At 54.8% G+C, this 17,025-nt stretch overlaps 4 protein-coding genes across 4 annotated transcripts; 2 read left to right on the top strand and 2 right to left on the bottom strand.

Moving 5' to 3' along the window:
* Positions 1–2,519: 2,519 nt before the first annotated feature.
* On the bottom strand, positions 2,520–3,333 carry BCV69DRAFT_128225 (hypothetical protein). Its single transcript, XM_025489200.1, has 2 exons — positions 3,294–3,333; positions 2,520–3,235 (listed from the first exon to the last, which is right to left on the bottom strand). The coding sequence occupies exon 2, from the start codon at positions 3,214–3,216 to the stop codon at positions 2,773–2,775; it is 444 nt and encodes a 147-aa protein (XP_025344894.1). The 5' UTR covers positions 3,217–3,235; positions 3,294–3,333; the 3' UTR covers positions 2,520–2,772.
* Positions 3,334–6,343: 3,010 nt separating this feature from the next.
* Positions 6,344–8,602, bottom strand: BCV69DRAFT_315280 (hypothetical protein). Its single transcript, XM_025495188.1, has 3 exons — positions 8,423–8,602; positions 7,675–7,784; positions 6,344–6,699 (listed from the first exon to the last, which is right to left on the bottom strand). Exons 1-3 carry the CDS (start codon positions 8,479–8,481, stop codon positions 6,566–6,568), a joined length of 303 nt encoding a protein of 100 aa, XP_025344893.1. The 5' UTR covers positions 8,482–8,602; the 3' UTR covers positions 6,344–6,565.
* A 5,115-nt stretch (positions 8,603–13,717) lies between these two features.
* Positions 13,718–14,959, top strand: BCV69DRAFT_127684 (hypothetical protein). Its single transcript, XM_025489196.1, has 2 exons — positions 13,718–14,526; positions 14,607–14,959. The coding sequence occupies exons 1-2, from the start codon at positions 13,873–13,875 to the stop codon at positions 14,748–14,750; spliced, it is 798 nt and encodes a 265-aa protein (XP_025344892.1). The 5' UTR covers positions 13,718–13,872; the 3' UTR covers positions 14,751–14,959.
* Positions 14,960–16,978, top strand: BCV69DRAFT_127844 (hypothetical protein). The gene is made up of 4 exons (XM_025489198.1): positions 14,960–16,043; positions 16,125–16,229; positions 16,297–16,695; positions 16,774–16,978. The coding sequence occupies exons 1-3, from the start codon at positions 15,168–15,170 to the stop codon at positions 16,669–16,671; spliced, it is 1,356 nt and encodes a 451-aa protein (XP_025344891.1). The 5' UTR covers positions 14,960–15,167; the 3' UTR covers positions 16,672–16,695; positions 16,774–16,978.
* Positions 16,979–17,025: the final 47 nt, after the last annotated feature.

The following is a 17,025-nucleotide window of genomic DNA, read 5'->3' as shown; positions in this document are numbered from 1 at the left end:
CTCTAGTGAGTACAGAACATGGTGTTGTGCACCTGATGGTGATGCTTCTTGCTGACCTGCATCGGCGCTCCACTTTCGGCGTCTTGATCGGTTCCTACACCCTGAAACAGCGCAATAGCTTGGAGACTTGCCGATCTCCACCGTTGTACGAAGAAGCACATACGGCAACGCCAAAGTTGCAAGGAAGATGATTGAGCGACTCTTATATTGGCGGTGATCTTTGCAGGCTGGGGAGATGCGGCTAGGGCGCAGCCGATCGGCTATACTCAGGCCAGCCTGTGAGCAGTGATTAGCACGCTACGCAATGGGTGTGGCCGAGCTATCGCTGGACCAGGGGCCAGGACACATACTTTCGGAAGAGTTTCTTGGCTTCAAGCTTTGGAGATCGGCTTGGGTCGGATCAAGGCTGTGAAGGATGTAGGTGCACCGGGAAATCGCACAGTGGCGGCAATTCGCCATGTATTGTGAGAGTGGAACACAGTGAGCCGCGAACATCACGGCGGTACTATAGTCCGAGAGAGTTCGCGACTTATTCTCATGTCCGCCTTCTTGTACCCGCGTCTGCGCGACTCACAGATAGCTCGCTCTCTGCGCTGTCTGAGCAATCGGGCGGCTGATGGTTCGAGCAGTTGTATCTACACGACTGGGTCGGAAAGTGTAGGCTTTGACTGAGTCCCTTGCGCTCTTGGTGTGTACCTGCCAGCTTCGTTCCCATCTCAGTGTGACTAGCTCAGATCCGAATGATCAGAAAGAACTGCTACTGTTCTCCACGTGTGGAGTCGAGATCGCATCAGGGGATGGACGCTGCTTTCGAGCGGAGACCAGGATTCTTTCCCGTTGGTGATGTTCACGCAATGCCAACGAAGACGCTGTCTGAACCGTGACAGTAGGCGAGGAGATCTTGACTGCAAAGAGCGCTCCTTGGCGGTCCGCTCCGCATGAGGCAGAAGAACACAAAAGGAAAGGCTGGTGTACTTGAGTGGTTGTCTAGGTTGGATTGGAAGCTATTTGGCTCCTACCAATCACGGCACCGTGACTGCGTCCCCGGCTCTGCGATTCAAGATGGACTGTAGAAGTAGCCAGACGAGTTTTTGTCACAATTTCGGCAGCGAAGTTGATGCTGATCCCTCGGAGGACGATTGCAAAGCAGTCTCGAGGGCATAGCATTATAGTGGATACTTTTTCGTGGCAGCGTCTTTCACAGCCTAGTCAGGAACATAAAGCGGCGTTGTGGCGAGCTAGTCCTGCGTGGCGTTTAAATTTGGCGATTCGATATTCTGCAGAGCCGTCACATTCATGGCTCAACACGTAAGAGGCGGGATGAATGTGGTGAAGGCCACGTCTGCGCCGACGTCAGGCATCCGAGGCAGATTTCAAGCAGGAGATCTTGTAGATCCTGCTGCGTGCAACACCCTCGCCTTCTCTTTGTGGTGATGACTTCCATAACGGGCAAGGCCGAGCTTTCCCTGCTCGTTCCGATGAGGTAGTAGTTGGTGAGGAAGACGCTCGCAGCAGACAAAGGGAGTGGTGCGCCTTCTGCGAAAGGAGTCTGTCCACGCCTCGGCTGTGATCGTGGCAATGTGGGGAAATCCGGTGCGGAAGCGGAAGCAGCCACGCGACGCGCCTCATTCCGGCGGCACGGGATTTCCGAGTAGGCCCGAGGGCTCGGGCACCTGAGGTAGGGAGATACAGTAGAGAGAATCACTCGGGTGACCTATGTTGCCTGGCAGATAGACTTTGGACTGTCTCCTCAGAGCATGACAAGACGGACCTTACAGCCCGACTCGCACCAGTACCTCACTTCCCAAGATCCAATCAAATGAACTTTGTCCCCATTCGCGAGACCGTGACGCCTCACCTTACACAACCTCCACTCCGACCCCTCCCGCTCACGCCGTTCCGCGTGCCATGCACTGCACTGCAATCTGCACCGAGGTTCAGGCGGTTACGCCACTATCAGTCACTGGCAGTCTCTGGGTGGAGCCAGCCTGGCTCGTCTGAGGAGCAGGTATAGAGAGGGACCGCGAGTATGCTATCAGCCACGCGAGGGCGCCTGACTGCCCAAATGGTGCGCGACAGATGCTGCTCGGTAGTAAGAGTGTATACTTTGGAGTCCTGAGGTCCTGTCCTTTGCTTCGCTCAGCACTGGACTGTGCTTCGAGCGGACGACGGAAGATCCCTGGCCCAACGCTGTACCTGTTCCACGGACGTATCTCGTTTTTGAGCCGCATATATGCTATGCTATACTTTTGCTTGTGCCAGAGCATGGCAGGCACTGGAGGTGTATGTGGGGATCACGGGGATTAGTGAGTGCAAGTAACAGAGATCAAGGGAAGGGCAGACGCCTGTGCAAGATGTAGTGGATCGAACAAAGTAGAGCCAAAATTTGGATTTCAAGAGTGCAGGTCAAGGCTGCACAGCGTCTTTACGAGTCAAAGGGAATTCAAGATGTACACGTGGTCTGTATCTCAACTGGTATCGTTCTCTTGTATCTCTCCGCCCATCGCTTCTTTCATCCTTTGCAAAGGGCTTGCTAAATAATCCACAGGGCTGCCTCAGTGGATGCCAATAGAGCGCAGCGTGAGGCAAAGGTAAGACACACGGAGGCTCAACTCTCGAAGGGCTTACACTGGCTGCTGTCGAGCAGTAGCAAGGGCTGCGCTCATTCCTGTGCGGGGTCATCATCGCGCTGGAGGAACAAAGCGGCTGGTAGAGGTGTGCAAGCGAAATCAGCTGTCCGTTGACGTTCTGTGCGCTCAGCTGATCTGTGGCTCAGTAATTACAGATGCTATCATCGTCGCTCATACTCTCGGCTACTTGCAGATCCACTTCAGACACGTCCAGAGTCTTGTAGATGAATTTCTTGATATCACGAAGCATGGTGCTCTTCCTGGCAGCTTCAGTCTTATAATACGCCATGAGTCGAAGCTTGAGGCGAGCATCAGTGTGAAGCCCGCGATAGTGGTCAACCTCTCCACTGTAATAGACTACTTCGGCTTTTTGGGCGGCCAGCTCGTCTTTGAGGGCCTTGTTTTCCTTTCGCCAAACCTTGTTCTGCTTTCGCAAGCGCTTGAGCTCGCGGAGAGCAGCCTTCTCTTGACGTCGAGCCTGTGAGGTTTCACCGTCTATCTTTGGCGTTGCGTCGGAAGGCAGCGAGTGCTCAGTCTGCGTTCCGATCTCGGGCTTGACGTCGATGTGCTGAGCGGGGCTGGTCATCTTGACGCTTTGCCTCGATCTAGGGGTGATGGTAAGCACCCGAGCTGGTCGGCAATGGTCGTGAGAGGTGTACTTACAAGACTCGCAAAGTGGACGGGTAGGTGAGGAGGGTGAGAGATGAAGTGGACAGGAAGGTAGGAAGGGAAAAAGGGATGGGCACGAACAGAGGACGCAATAAAGCTCCTCTGCAACAGTGCGCCGGACCCGGTTCTCCCAGTCTGTCCCATCGCTAGCCTCGCCTCGAGTCTAAGCAGACACTTGGCAACACTCCGGCGTCTGACACCTCCCCCCTGCCTAGCGGAAAACGTCGCCCCGAACGGCTTGTGTACTCGTGCCTCTTGATCACGAACAGCTCCATACCAGACACACAACGCCCGCGGCTGGTGGCGCTGTTCATCAATTGCCGCCAAGCACCCGCGCGACAATCTGGCAGAAGATCTAGAGGAGAGAAACGAGACGACCTTCCTCTTCCATCTTCCCTCCTCTCATCTTCCTACCGCTACATCATGCCAGATCTCGGCAGAGGATACCTTCACTGCCGCTCCATCAGCCTCGTACGGCAAACAAGATCAGGGAAGGTCGAGCGATGAAGACTGCGCCTGCAGATGAGTCACGAGGTGTTCCTACGGCTCCAACATGGAGGGATGTGACTTTTCCTGGAGCCGTAGTGAGCACCCCTCGCTATCATGCTCCACCTGAGACACTACAGTAGCACGGTGATAAACATCACCCCTGACGATTTTACTGCGAACAGCTTGCATTAGCCTACCTCACCACTCTCAAAGCTGGGCTTGCGGTGGAGCTGTGACTACCACTTTACCATCTTCTGATCCTCTGGGCAATTCTGAAGGCTGTGGGAAGGTGCATGAGGAATGGTCTTGTGCCTCTGGTTCGCTCGCGCCACGGTGAGCCTTCGTCGACAAGCTTCCGCTGGTGCAGGATGCCCACTCCTGACACATTCTTGTCTCTGATGCTTCCCACCGCTCTGTATCACAGATCTGATACAAGGTCACTTTCTTGCTCACTATTGCTGAAGTCTTTTCCGGTCTCTCGAAAGACTACTCATGGTCATCAATGCTCGCAATGCCAGCTCAATCGAGCTGTTCGCTTATTGAGGACCGACGGCGCTCTACTTGCCCAAGGCCTTCAAAACGGAAATTCCATCGCTTCAGTCATTCACTCAATTTTGTCATGGGCTACCACCATTCCTTAGTGGGACCACGAGACATACGCGCAACTGCCCGATTCACTTCGCCACAGGCCGCTTTGGTCTGTGTCTTCTCTGCTTGTGACTGGTCTTCCAAGTCAATCAAGGAAGAAAGCAGCGCTTCTCTCGCACACGGGAGATCGTTACCTATCGCTACATCTTCCGTTTTATGCTAGCTCAGGGTTGAGGAATGGGAGAATCTAAGAAGCAAAGTATCTTTTCGACAGTCTCGGCGTCAAGGACGACCTTTGACACCCTTGCAAAAGCAGTGGTTCCAGGTCCTCTCGGAAGATGCGAAAGCTAACACTCTATGGACGTTTTTGAGGAGATCATTGAGTCTTGCTCGAATGGCATCAACGCTGATGATTTATCGTCAGCGCCTGCAAAACTCTCACGTGGAGACATCGGGCTCCCAAACACCTAGGCGTGGATTAAGCAGTCCTTCCCGGCGGATACGTATGGGTAGACAGACATCAAGAGAGCAGCTTCATCCGATCTGCCGAGAAGGTCAATCAAATCCTCACTGATACCACAGACGCTGTACAGTCAGCGCTTCTGCGACTGCCAAGCGATTGTGGAACAGCTAGACCCGGGGAAAAGATGCAAGAGACGTAGATGTCTGTCCCTACAAACTACCACACCAGCACAGCAGCGGTCCAGCGAGACTACCAAGGGGAGGAGCGGCCCGAGGTCTCTTTCTTGTGACGGGTTCTCTACAGTCGCTGAACAGTCATACGCGTGCTGTGTTATGCAAGTCAAGCTTCCTAGAGACTACGTCAAGGCCTCCGAGCCAGGTCCTACGTGGCTTTGCAGAGGACAAAGCCCTTGTTATCACCTGTACGTCGAACGCCATATCACTCACAAGGTCTGACAAAAGTCGTCAGCTGAAGCGCAGGCAGTGCTGGGTATTGACACTGTGGTCACTGAGGACACTTGCACTGGCCGAGACCCAGCTGGGCTTGAAAGCAGATGGAAACCCAAGCGCAGGATGCCTTTCGCTCATGCTTTAGGAATCGTCCAACATGCCATACCAAGCTGAGCTTTGCTCAGACGTCGATACCACAGCCCGCCGGGTGGCCTGCGCTTCGTACAAGCAGCGCACAGATCTCAGAGAGGAAGAGACGCACAGTGACTGCTTCCAGGGTAGTCACGTACTCGTGGGGGCTCAAAAGGTCGGCCACCGCTGTTTCAGTTCTGCTGGGAAGATGATCCAAGAAACAGACTCAGAACGAGAAAGTATCAAGGGAACACAGTATTGTACCGGCTGCTGTATCACGCCGATGCCTAAGTAGCGGCCCAGGAAGGATCACGGAACACTGATACAGAATGAATGAGGGGAGTGTAGAGGCTTCTCAAACCGCTGCTCGAACGCTAGCGCAGGCCTCATCGACCATCCTAATGCTTGCCGCGACAGTAACGTCGTCGACAGACAGCTCTCGAGCCAAAGGCATCACACAAGCAGCCGCGAGGACCAAGTCGAAGATGTACAAGGAGAGGAGGACTTGCTGCGAGACACAAACGCGGACATGCTCGGACGCCGAAGGAGAACAGGTGGTACTGATTGAGAGCGTAATGGAAGACGCAACGCATTTTGGTAGGCAGGGATAGGTAAGGAGAAGGCTCAGGAGCTGTGAGAGGCTCGAAATCGACGCTGCTCTCTTCCTTCTTACTACGAAGAGAAGATCACCCGCATTGAAATCTGCAGGATCGAGTCCCCCGCCCTCTGTGCAGTGCAATAGTCATCAAGCACTCACTCACTCGAAGCAAGGAAATGCAGTTCAAGCATTGTACAAGACTGTGCACTGCAGTACATTCATCGCCGGTCACTCTTCGGCTTTCGGCTTTCGTCTTCCGCTTCGGTTCGGCGGGATCAATACAGTACTGTACTGTAGAGTATTGTACGCTACGCTATCGCTATCACCACCATCGCCCATCGCCATGGTCCATCACCGCCATCGGCATCTTCTTGAGCATCAGCATCAGCATCGATCATTCGTAGTAGCAAGAGGGATGGGGCGAAGTTGGTCTGAGATGCCCTTCTCTTCCTCCCTCTTTCCCTCCCTCTCGCTCCCTCCCCATCTCCCTCCCATAATTCGACAGTGAACAGTAAGCTCTGAGCTGTTGGCTCTAAGCTCCAAGCTCTCACTCCTGGATTCTCAATCCTGAGCTCTGAGTTCTGAGCTCTGAGATCCGAGCCCCGTATTCCGAGCTCTCAGCTCTTAGTCCTGAGTTCTTGGTCCTGAGGTTTCCATCCCAGTCCCACTCCCAGTCTGAGTCTGAGTATCGTAGAGTAGACTAGAGTAGAGTAGAGTCGAGTCGAGTATCGTAGACTTGACTCGACTTGATGCGATTTCTGTTCGATTGTGAGTCCGGTTGACTCTTGAGTCTTGATTCTTGACTCTTTGCGATGTGGCTGAAGATGAAGATGAACATTTTGATGTAGATGTGGATGTAGATGAAGATGTAGATGAAGATGTAGATGTAGATGTGTATGGGGATGACGCGCGTTGGGAGTAGAGTAGAGTAGAGTAGAGCGAGTGCGAATTGGAGTGGAGTACATCGTCCTGGAGTGAAGTAGACTATCCCGTCCCGCAGTGGAGCGAAGTGTTGTGTCGCGATACGAGTGGCGGTGGTGTCGGTGACCGCTCCCTGTCCGCCTATCTATCCTCCTTCATCCATCCATCCATCCATCCGCCGAGTGCTCAGATGCATCGTCCTGACTCGAGTGAGTGAGTGAGTGAGTGACTGAGCACAGTACAGTACAGTACAGTACAGTACAGTACAGTAGTTCGCTGAGCAAGCACTCTTTCTTTCATCAATACTGTCCATGTCCAAAGTCACGCAATTCAACGACTCGCCCCGCCCCCCGCTCTCAAGACTGACTCTCTCTACTTTACATCTGGACATCACAGGAAGATGCAGGCGTCAAAAGTATGTGTGAAGGAGATGAGATGGGATGTGCGATGCGATGCGAGTTGTTATTCGACGAGGTGTTACGATGTTTGCAAGCTACACTGGTAGGTGGTACAGGGGCGACGAATGTCGAGTAAGACACGATGACGGTCGAGAGCGTCTTGGCTTATGGGTGGTGAGGGTCTTTGATGGATGAGCGCATCGAGTAGCGAATTGATGACCAGGGTCGAGGGTGAGACTGTCGTCGCGTCGCGTCATTGAGCTGTGATGGTGAGGGAGAGCAAGGATCTTGGTCAAGAGTGGCTCGTATTGCTCTACATTGATGCTCGAGTACTCACTGCTTTGAGTCGATGCCCTCGAGATTCCTCTTGTGAAGATGGAAGTCGTCGAAGAAGTCGAGGCCAAGGTGGTGTCGATGTGGGCTCCACAATCGTCGTGGTGCTGATAGCTGCGAGTAGAACTGGGAAAGAGGTCAAGTCAGCGACTGTTGTGCCGAACAGCTTCTCAACGACGTACCACACCTACGAGTGCTGCCTCGAGTAAGTAAGGGTAAGATCCATATCCTAGTCGATGTCCAGTGGTCTTCTGCTTAAGAGAAGAGTCTCGATGATCCTCGTAGTGCTCGTCCTTGTATGGCGAGGGCAACCCAATCGGCAGGAGTCTAATGTCGGCGTCTACAGTGTCCCCAGCCTAAGCCTTAGCCTCAGCCTCTGCCTCGACAGTAACGATCAAGTCTCTCGACGCTCGCCAATCTCCAGAAAGGAGCTTGGTACAGCCTCTGGCCAAGAGATCATGATGTACCGTAGTGTAGTGTGGTGCAGCACAGCACAGCCCAGTAGTGTCCATCCGCCAAGCGTCCTACTCTTAACCCCTCTGCCCTATGTCCACTGCTGTTTTGTGGCCTAAACCTCGTCGCTACGGGCTGCAAGATCATCGTCTAACCATCATCATCATCACCATCAATGATGATGTTGATGAGGACTAGAGTGGACCGAGTCGCATAGGGGGTCGTGCTGGACAGCAAGTGGACAAAAGGGACCCAGGGAAGAGGAAGAAGGACGCTGGGGATGGAGAGAGGGAACTCACCTGTGCTGATGGCTGGTAGGGCTGGGTGCTGTGACTCGACTGCTCGACTGCGTGGTCATGGAGTCCGTGGCCGAAGGAGAGGGAGAGAGAGAGAGACCAAAGAGAGTCGGTGTGGTGATTGTTAGGCCATCGTAGTAGTGGTGGTAGTAGTGGTCGTCGTCGTCGTCGTCAATTGGAAGAGTGGTGGAGTTGGTGGTGGTGGTGAAGGAGTGAGTGATGATGAGAAAAGGAAGGGGGGGGAGATGAGGGGCGTCGATGGGGGGTGCTTATGTACCTTTGCACCATGGCAGAGGCAGTGGGCGTGGCGAGAGGAGGAGAAGAGAGGAATCGGCTGCTTTGCTCTGCCACCCATCCCCCCCTCTCTTGCCCCGCCCAGCCCAGTGCCTCTGCCCACTGTGTGCTCAGCCGTCCCTCTGAGCAAAGCCGTTGTGCTCCGAGGCTTCTCCTCTCCCCCCTCCCCTTTGGCAAACTCATTCATTGCCGCCCACTTTGTCGCCCCCTTGGTTGCTCCCTCGTCGACGGCCTGGCCCATCGCAGCCAAGAAAGAGCAACGCACAGGCCACCCTCCTCCTCTTACCCTCCAGCCCACACGTTGCCTGCAAGCAAAGTCAATCATCCGCCGTTGATTTGCCCAGCGGGTCCCACTTGCAGGCACTTCACCCCCAGCACTTCCTCACTCCCTCCCTCCCTCACTCACTCGTCCCACTCATTTGACGCCCAATCCCCCTGTCGCCATTTCTCCGCTCGGAGGGAAACACACAAGAAACTTTCCGGTGTGATCTTGTGACTGTGTGTGGACGTGGGTGTGTGGGCGTGGGCGTGTTGTGATGGTCGTCGTCGTCGTTGTTGCTCCCTCGACTCGTTACCTCGCTTGGTCTGTTTGCTGACACTCGTCGATACCTCGCTTGTTCCTCATCTCAGGCAGCCCATGCTCGTCCTCCGATGTAAAGGCCGGCCGGTCCCCGGTCGCCCCTCGCCAGTCGTTGCCCCTCCGTCCTCAGAACTGTGCCTGAGCGGCAATCTTCCTCTTCGTCCTTCGTCCGTCGTCTTACAGAAAAGCAATCCGCTTTCTCCCGCTCGGGGCACATCGGACTCACACACGCATGGATTCAGTCTAGAGCGTGCTGGACATGAGAAGGGGGACTCTGGCTGCTCACTTCCGATCCGAGTGAAGGGGCTACTGGTACGGGATGTAGCTCTTTTGCGGTAGCCTCTCATCGAACTTGAGGTGAGATAGACCGCAAGAGTCCTCTGTCTCTATGAAACTCATGACGAAAGAACACCATAGTCCCTCTGTATTCCAGCTACGACGAATGCTGCTCCAACGTCCTACCCAGCTAGCCAGACTGCACATCCAACGGTACCTTTCACGCCACTCATCCCTCGTTGACTCACTCACTCTTTGGCTGCACCCGGCAACAGTGCGACGCCTCACCACAACCGATCACTACCATCATGGAGGTCTCGTCCGTACCATCCTCCCACCCGCCTCTGCCACCAGCCATTGGCCCAGTCAAGACAAGCAGGGAGGCACTTCACGATCCTGCACGGCAGCACAGGCATGACAATGGAACACTCCTCCTCGAGGCAGACGCACACGGCAGCAAGCACATACGTGGACTCCAGGCCAGAGCTCCTCAGCACCTTCCTCCTCTCGCTCTCTCGACTCTTGGAAGTTCTTCATCAGAACCAGCAAGCAGGGCGCTCTGACCCACTGCTCTGCTCCGCTCTGTACCGCACCACCAAGCGCAAGCCCAAGCCCAAATTCGAAAGCAACACACCCCTCCGCACTCACTCCCCGTCAGCCTGGTCCTGGTCCTGGTCCTGGTCCGCAACACCTTCCCGTACGCTGGCTCCCATTGCCATTGCCTGCTTCTCCGCCTCTCCTTCCTCTACTGGGACAGTATCTCTGTCGCTTTGGCTGATCTCGAATGGTGTGGTACGGTACCTTCCAAAGACTTGCTGAAGAGGAGCACAAGGACGAGCAGTTGGAGAGAGATAGCGATAGAAGAAGCGGGAGCTGAAGCGCAAGCTTTGTCAGGATCAGGATCAGGATCGGGATCAGGATCAGGATCAGGATCAGGATTTACCTCCGAAACGAAACGCCAGAGAGTCAACAACGACGGGAGAAAGGCGAGTAGGCTCATCCTTCTGTACTGTACTTTCCAACTCTACCACAAAGACAGAGACAAAGGAAGAAGCGGAAGGGCTCGGCACCGCTACTGGACTGGACTGGATATTGCTGCAGAAGAGGCAGAGTGGAGCGCTTGCTGGATGCAAGGCGAGGTGGGGGGGAGGGAGTAGAGAGTAGAGGACACGAGCAAAAGGAGAAGCAGGAGGAGGAGGAGGAGCAGATATCAGCAGGGGTAGAAGCGCGAGCACCACACTAGGGGGCCACCCTGAGGAAGAGGAAGAGGAAGAGGAGAGGACGAAGAAGAGGCATCTGAACCGTGTCTAGCTGGTTCGTACGGGAGTTGACATTACTACTGGGTAGGTCGTGGTGAATATACATACTGTAGGAGACGGGCAGCCCAGACGGGAGTCAGATCGTGCACTTGAAAATGGATCTGTCCTACCAACCTCGTCCTGCCTTGCCCTGTCCTGTACTGTCCTGTCCTGTCATTCAGTGACTCTATCGTACTCTTTGGCTTCTGTTCCTCTGGCTCGCTCCGCTCGCTCAAGCCTGGACACAGTTTCCTTCGGGAGGTATCATGCTGCGAATCCATCTCCCACAAGTACGACCATTGTTGATTTTGGATGTCCAAGAGAACGGCTCATCTCTCGCGTCGCTCGCAAGAAGCGATCACTAGGAAGCCGCCCTTTTCCCGGGCTGTGCAATGAGCGCAGGATCATCGTCCTCCTCTTCCTCCTCTTGGCTCGAGTCGCTTCATATCCCTTCCTCCCACTCTCCTCTTCCTCTCACTCTCGCCCCCGCTCTCGCCCCCGCTCTCGCTCCCCCAACCATGAAACAATGAGCAACCCGAACGACCAAGCCTCTTCCGCCTTGGGCTCTGGGCTCTCTGCTCCGAATCGGACCGCACTTTTCCTCCTTCTCCCTACTACTGTACTGTACCGGAAAGTACCACAGTACAAGCTTCCCAATCGCAGCCCTCCCACCGCACCGCACCGCACCGCACCGCACCGCACCGCACCGCACCGCACCGCACCGCACCGCACCGCACCGCATCGCACCGCGCGGGGGAGGGAGCACTCCATCTTCCATCTTCTGTTTCTGCGAGTGCGAGTGCGGGCGAGTATGCCTGGGGTGGGAAAACCCTCCTGAGGAAGTTCACAGAGAGAGTCCTGAGGATGAGAACGACTCCAGGGTGCGAAGCAGGAGGAGAAGGGGGTGTTGCAGCACGAGCTTTCTGAGTGAGAGGGAGAAGGAGGGGTATGCGGAGGGCGGAAGAGGTACTTCGAGGCGGGTGTGGTGTTGGTGTTGATGGAGAGAGAGCCTCGGGCTGAAACCCGCGCTCTGGCTCCAGGTCCGACTCAACATCCACACCTGGGTCCGATCCATTGTCCGAGCCTCTCCGTGCTTGAAGATGCGATGCGGAGGCGGAGGCGCAACAGACGGAGGAGAAGGATGAGCTCTTGCTGGAAGACGAGGATGGGTGCACTCGGCGGGAGGTTGGTGAGGAATACACGTGATTGCTGATGAAGATGATGCTCATCGTTCTGGGCAACGGCGCTGATCAGTACGGAGGCGTGCTACCCTTCCTCCTACACCTGTCGCAGTCCCGGCTGAACTAGAGCAGCTGGCCAGTCGTGGAAAGGAAAGACTACTCGAATTGGCAAATCCGGACGTGAATCTACATCTGGATCCATATCTGAATGGGAAGGGGAGGTTTTGTCGTTGAGGTCATAAGGGAAGAGATGCCGAGAAAGCAGGGGGAAGAGGAGTGATGGAGTCAGAAAGTGCTGAACGGCTCGTTGCTCTGCACGAATCCCATCGGCGGATCTATGCGAATGGGCGATGGCCGCGATCTGCTTTGGAAGGCTTGACGGTCCTGGCTTCGACTCCTACGATAGAGATAAGCATGCTTCACGGCAGTAAGGCAGCTGCGCACACACAAGACCGGACACAGGCTCAGACTTAAACTCAAGCTCAACCCTGTATCCAAGCACTCACCATCTGGCCGCGTACAGTACTTGAATCGCGAGAGCGATCACTTGTTAGGCCAACACAGTTGCGACCACACACTGACTGGCCTTCAACAAGACATGCGAAGCCAAGAGAAGGCCGCACAGTGCAATTAGCCAGTCGGGACTCGGGACCTGGGTACACTTGAATCCTTGAGCATCGGACTTGTCTACCCCTTCCCTCTTTGATCCCCGACCTCCCGATGAGTTCGACTACCACTCGAACTGCGACTGGAGCGATTCGTGCACCGAGCAGCGCGGTGACGGCCGGTATACGAAAGAGGTCAGCAAGCTTGTTCGGCATCACATTCACTTTTGTGCTGCTTGTCACGGGATCTCGCTGCGCCTCCTGGCCATGGTGTCAAGATATTGTAGCCGACTGCACCCACTTTCTTTCTCTCCATTTGTCCTCACCGATGTACCCACTAGGTCACCCACACCGCTTGACAATGCTATGCCATGCCATTAGGAGCCAGGTGGCATCTTGCTAGGTCTTCTCTTTCCGCCCTCTGGCAAAACATCCACCAGCGCCTTCCTTTGCAGTGGCTTATGTCCATACGCGAAGATTGAGCAGATATCGGTCGGGTTGTGCGGAGCTCTTTCAGCCTCAGACCGGAAGCATGCCAGGTCCTTGATGAACGTGTGGGCTAAAGCTAATGGTGTGGACGTAGTATGGGCCGAAGTGAATGGTGTGCAGCAAACCCGGAGCATCTGTGACGGCTGTGATTGATCGGATATTAGGTATTGGAGAGACTTTATCGTCGAATGCTCGGCAAAGTGGTTGCCGCATCTTGTACCCGGCTGAGATGATACTGTGAGTTCTCTCGTAGCATTCCGTCTCTGGCCTGTGCTCTATTGTACTGTATCTCCCGTCCCGGCTCCACGATTGTGAGGAAAGTCGGATCGGGAGGAATGCACCCGGCCATAAAGCCACGCGCCCAGATTCGCCCCCGCCATCGCGACCCGTTTCCGGTAGCGGTCTTGATTCTTGCAGCATTCCTTCCGCTCCACATTGAATTTCATGATCACAACAGTGGTAAGCATCAGCAAGACTACCTCCCTGACTGCAGGTGCTCGTGAGCTAGACAAGAAGGAACGGTCTATCTTTGCAAGCCACTTACGGGACCCGTCAACCGCATGATACGCCGAGCTGCGCAATCTCGCGAGTACAAGACTTCTAGACATCTCCGCCTAACCTCGCAATCCCTCCATACGGTACAGTAGACTCAACGGACTCGGGTCCTCTTGAAGAAATCCTGCTGTGGTCCCCGTCGCCCTCTTAACGCCTCTCGATTCAGTAGAGAGCCATGGACATGTCGTCCACTAGCACTCCCTTCGCAGATCAGGCAGGACCCAATGGCCATGAATGTGCAACACTCCCTCAGCCCAATGCTACTCAGCCATACACCTTCGCGTTTGAGGCTACACCAGCGCCCTATTTCAGGGGGAACATAGACGTGAGGACGATGGTCCCTGAAGTCTTGCTCGGTAGGCCGCCGGAGACTCCGAAGGAGGCAGTGCATTGGTTGGAGTTGGGGTCGGAGTCTGAGTCGGGGGACTCAGAACAGCCGTGGGGCGAAGAAGAGCAGGAGAAGGAGGAGGGAGCGGAAGAGATAGCCGAGGATGACCACTCCTCTAGAGATCCCCACTGGGACGATGACAGAGAAGCACTCGAGGCGCAGATCAAGCGGGACGCCGCAGGTCGCTTCTACCCTGAATTCTACGTCATGAGAACGAGCCCAGCGGTCCACGCTTCCGCAAATACTATTCTGGACACTTGCGAGGGAAAGGAAGTACTCGGAAGACTCAACGAGGCTGTTGACGCTGGGACATGTCACGAGGCACAGATTGCGGCGCATGTCTGCACGCTGAGCGAGCTGATACGTAGATGCATGGGCGCAGGAGCGTCAGAATATGGCAAGTTCGTATCTGTCTCAAGGACTTGGTGGCCGGAAAGCAAGGTGAGTCAGGCGAGCGCTGTTGCGCACTGTGATCCGACTTTCATTGACAGATCGTTTCGCCCACTACGCAAGCCCTTAAGAGACGACTTTGTGAACCCCGAAGTCAGCGAGTTGGACATCTTCGTGCAAGGAACAGAGCCTCACAGCTCATCAGAAGATGGGGACTTGTGCAAATGGTCTCATACCGTCTCATTTGTCAAGATCAAGACGAAAGACGTATCTGATTGGAAGAACAAAACGATTCAACAATGTCTTCGCTACGCGGTGAGTATCGGCGGCCCACTTCTCGAATCAGCGCCTCATGACGTTCGTCAGCGTTGACATCCAATTTATCCGGCCCTCCACCACGCCATCAGCGAAAGATCTTCCACTATCGTCCGGTGCTCTCCCATTTGCACTTCGTGACTTGGTGTGGGCATACCGTGCGACTCTGGTACGTCAATACAGCCCTCTATGGCTGCTCTCGAGCTTACGATTCCCGGGAGCGAGGCGATCAGATAGAGATTGTGAAGATTTTGCAATTACTCTCCTTAGAGGAATATTGGAACTTGGTGTCCGCTCGCTGGGATGTAACCGTCTCAGAGCGCTTGCTCATTGAGCCGCACGCGGAGACTACGCAAAGCTATGTCGACGTCACCAGAATGCGACCGCTCGACGTACGCTCCGAACTCTTCGGTGCCCGTACTGCAATGTTCTACAATGCCGGCGAAGACCGCAAAAGACCAGTGCATATGATCAAAATGTCATGGGTAGCCCCACGTCTGACGTCGCATGAATTAGTCACTCTACGCAACATTAGGAAGGCTTTTGGGGAAAGTCTAGAGTCAGAATTGCCACTCCTGCCTCAACCCATTGGCTTAGCCAAGCAGCCGTCCGGTTTCCAAGGCACAACTTCAGATACGACACAAACATCGAGTGCTGCAGCGAACTTCCCGGCTCGGCATCTTTGCGCCTTGGTGACCAGGCAACATAGGGGTGATCATATCGGCAGACAAGTCCTGCCGCGCTATCTTGTGCGTATCCATCAGCAATTGGCGGAAGTGCTGCTCAAACTTGCAGAGAAAGGCTATCATTACCGTGACCTCAATGATGGCAACGTCAGACTTCTGCGCGGCTCAAAAAGCAAACTCTACCTCGCAGACTATGGGAATGTAAGGAAGCACTTTAGCATACGTGAAGAACGCAATCCATCGGATGCCGCAGCGACGATCGACCGGGCTAAAGACGATACGCGCTCAGCGACTCCACTTTTCGCGCCTTCTTGCTATGCTATAGCCAAGGCTGCGTCCGAGGAGTGGGGCTTGGCGGTCGCAAGCGTGGTCGAGAGGGCGGAGCAGCTGTCACGCCGTGTCTCCAAGGCCGCGGGTGGCCGAGTGACTAGTGGTAGCCTTCGAGCGAGCGTGGACGCGATCCTAGAGAACCTGGAGGACCTCCACGAAGCATTGCGAGATTCGAACGTCCATAGTCATCGATACATTGACGACATGGAGAGCGCATTGTACCTACACCTTTGGACTGTGAGTCGGGTAGGCCTGCCCAACATCTGACCCGACTTTGTCCGCTGATTGCACCATCGCTTCTCTCCCCCTTGGCTACAGATGGCGCTCAACCGTGGTCTGAGCAAATTTGGCCAGATTGAGCTGAGTCGTAAATTGCGCGATGACAAGACGGCAATCTGGACGAAGGGGTGCAGGTGGGAATTGGTAGGTAGCCTTGACAAAGGTCTCACGTGAGCATTGACTGATTCTAGCAGCTTTGATTGCACGACAGCTCTTGGACGAACATTGCAAGCCAGCGGGGAGGAGGTGGAAGATTCTCATGGGCAAGCTGCGGAAGGTCGTTTACGAGGCTAGACAAGCTCTCACGGCAGAGCTCTTGAAGCCATTCGAAGCGGATGGTAGGGCCTCCATTGAGACTCTGAGAGCAGACTTGGAGAAGTGGCGATTCAAGGAGAAGGAGAATGACATGGCAGTAGCGGATGCTACCGTGATGATCATCGACAGTCTTTGGCAGGGCAAGGGAATCTTGGACGATAAATCCGGATTACAGGACATTGAGAGGGAGTGTTACAACGAGTGCATCAGGCTGTTGTATAAAGTGGGACATTCAGGGCACAGCAAGGGAGAGAAGAACGACAAAGGATGAGCAGATCCCCCAGTGCTGATTGCGGTGAGTACTGGACCCTAGCAATGCAACATGAGACCAGGACATCTTCTAACGTTTGTTCCGTACCTCCCATCGAAGAAGAGCAGGAGTAGGACGCTAAGAAGGTGAGGAAGCAGGGAGGCAAGGAGGAGCACCGCGCTGTACTGCGTTTTCTCACCCCTTACCTTCTCTGTTCGTCTGAAGAAGAGACGAAGGGGGGGAGACAGGGTACGATACTGCACCGTACGTAAGGAGATGGGCACGCCGGGAGCAACTCTGGTACCGTGAGGAGGCCCCGTCTCCCTCAATACATCTATCGAGGGAGCCCGACAGCTCGTCTTAGACTGGAGACAA

Source organism: Pseudomicrostroma glucosiphilum, assembly GCF_003144135.1.
Source record: "Pseudomicrostroma glucosiphilum strain MCA 4718 unplaced genomic scaffold BCV69scaffold_21, whole genome shotgun sequence".
Classification (NCBI taxonomy): Eukaryota; Fungi; Basidiomycota; class Exobasidiomycetes; order Microstromatales; family Microstromataceae; genus Microstroma; species Microstroma glucosiphilum.
Note: the sequence above shows the minus strand (reverse complement) of the source record. Positions and strands in the feature narration are given on the sequence as shown.

Excerpts from the sequence above, each read along its gene's own strand:
- BCV69DRAFT_128225 (XM_025489200.1), bottom strand. The coding sequence starts at position 3,216 with ATGACCAGCCCCGCTCAGCACATCGACGTCAAGCCCGAGATCGGAACG.
- BCV69DRAFT_315280 (XM_025495188.1), bottom strand. The coding sequence starts at position 8,481 with ATGACCACGCAGTCGAGCAGTCGAGTCACAGCACCCAGCCCTACCAGC. Across the intron at positions 7,785-8,422 it reads CCTACCAGCCATCAGCACAG|CTATCAGCACCACGACGATT; the intron begins GTGAGTTCCCTC and ends TTCTACTCGCAG. Across the intron at positions 6,700-7,674 it reads GAGGGCATCGACTCAAAGCA|ACTCAGACTGGGAGTGGGAC; the intron begins GTGAGTACTCGA and ends TACGATACTCAG.
- BCV69DRAFT_127684 (XM_025489196.1), top strand. The coding sequence starts at position 13,873 with ATGGACATGTCGTCCACTAGCACTCCCTTCGCAGATCAGGCAGGACCC. Across the intron at positions 14,527-14,606 it reads CTTGGTGGCCGGAAAGCAAG|AGACGACTTTGTGAACCCCG; the intron begins GTGAGTCAGGCG and ends CAAGCCCTTAAG.
- BCV69DRAFT_127844 (XM_025489198.1), top strand. The coding sequence starts at position 15,168 with ATGCGACCGCTCGACGTACGCTCCGAACTCTTCGGTGCCCGTACTGCA. Across the intron at positions 16,044-16,124 it reads TGTACCTACACCTTTGGACT|ATGGCGCTCAACCGTGGTCT; the intron begins GTGAGTCGGGTA and ends CCTTGGCTACAG. Across the intron at positions 16,230-16,296 it reads AGGGGTGCAGGTGGGAATTG|CTCTTGGACGAACATTGCAA; the intron begins GTAGGTAGCCTT and ends ATTGCACGACAG.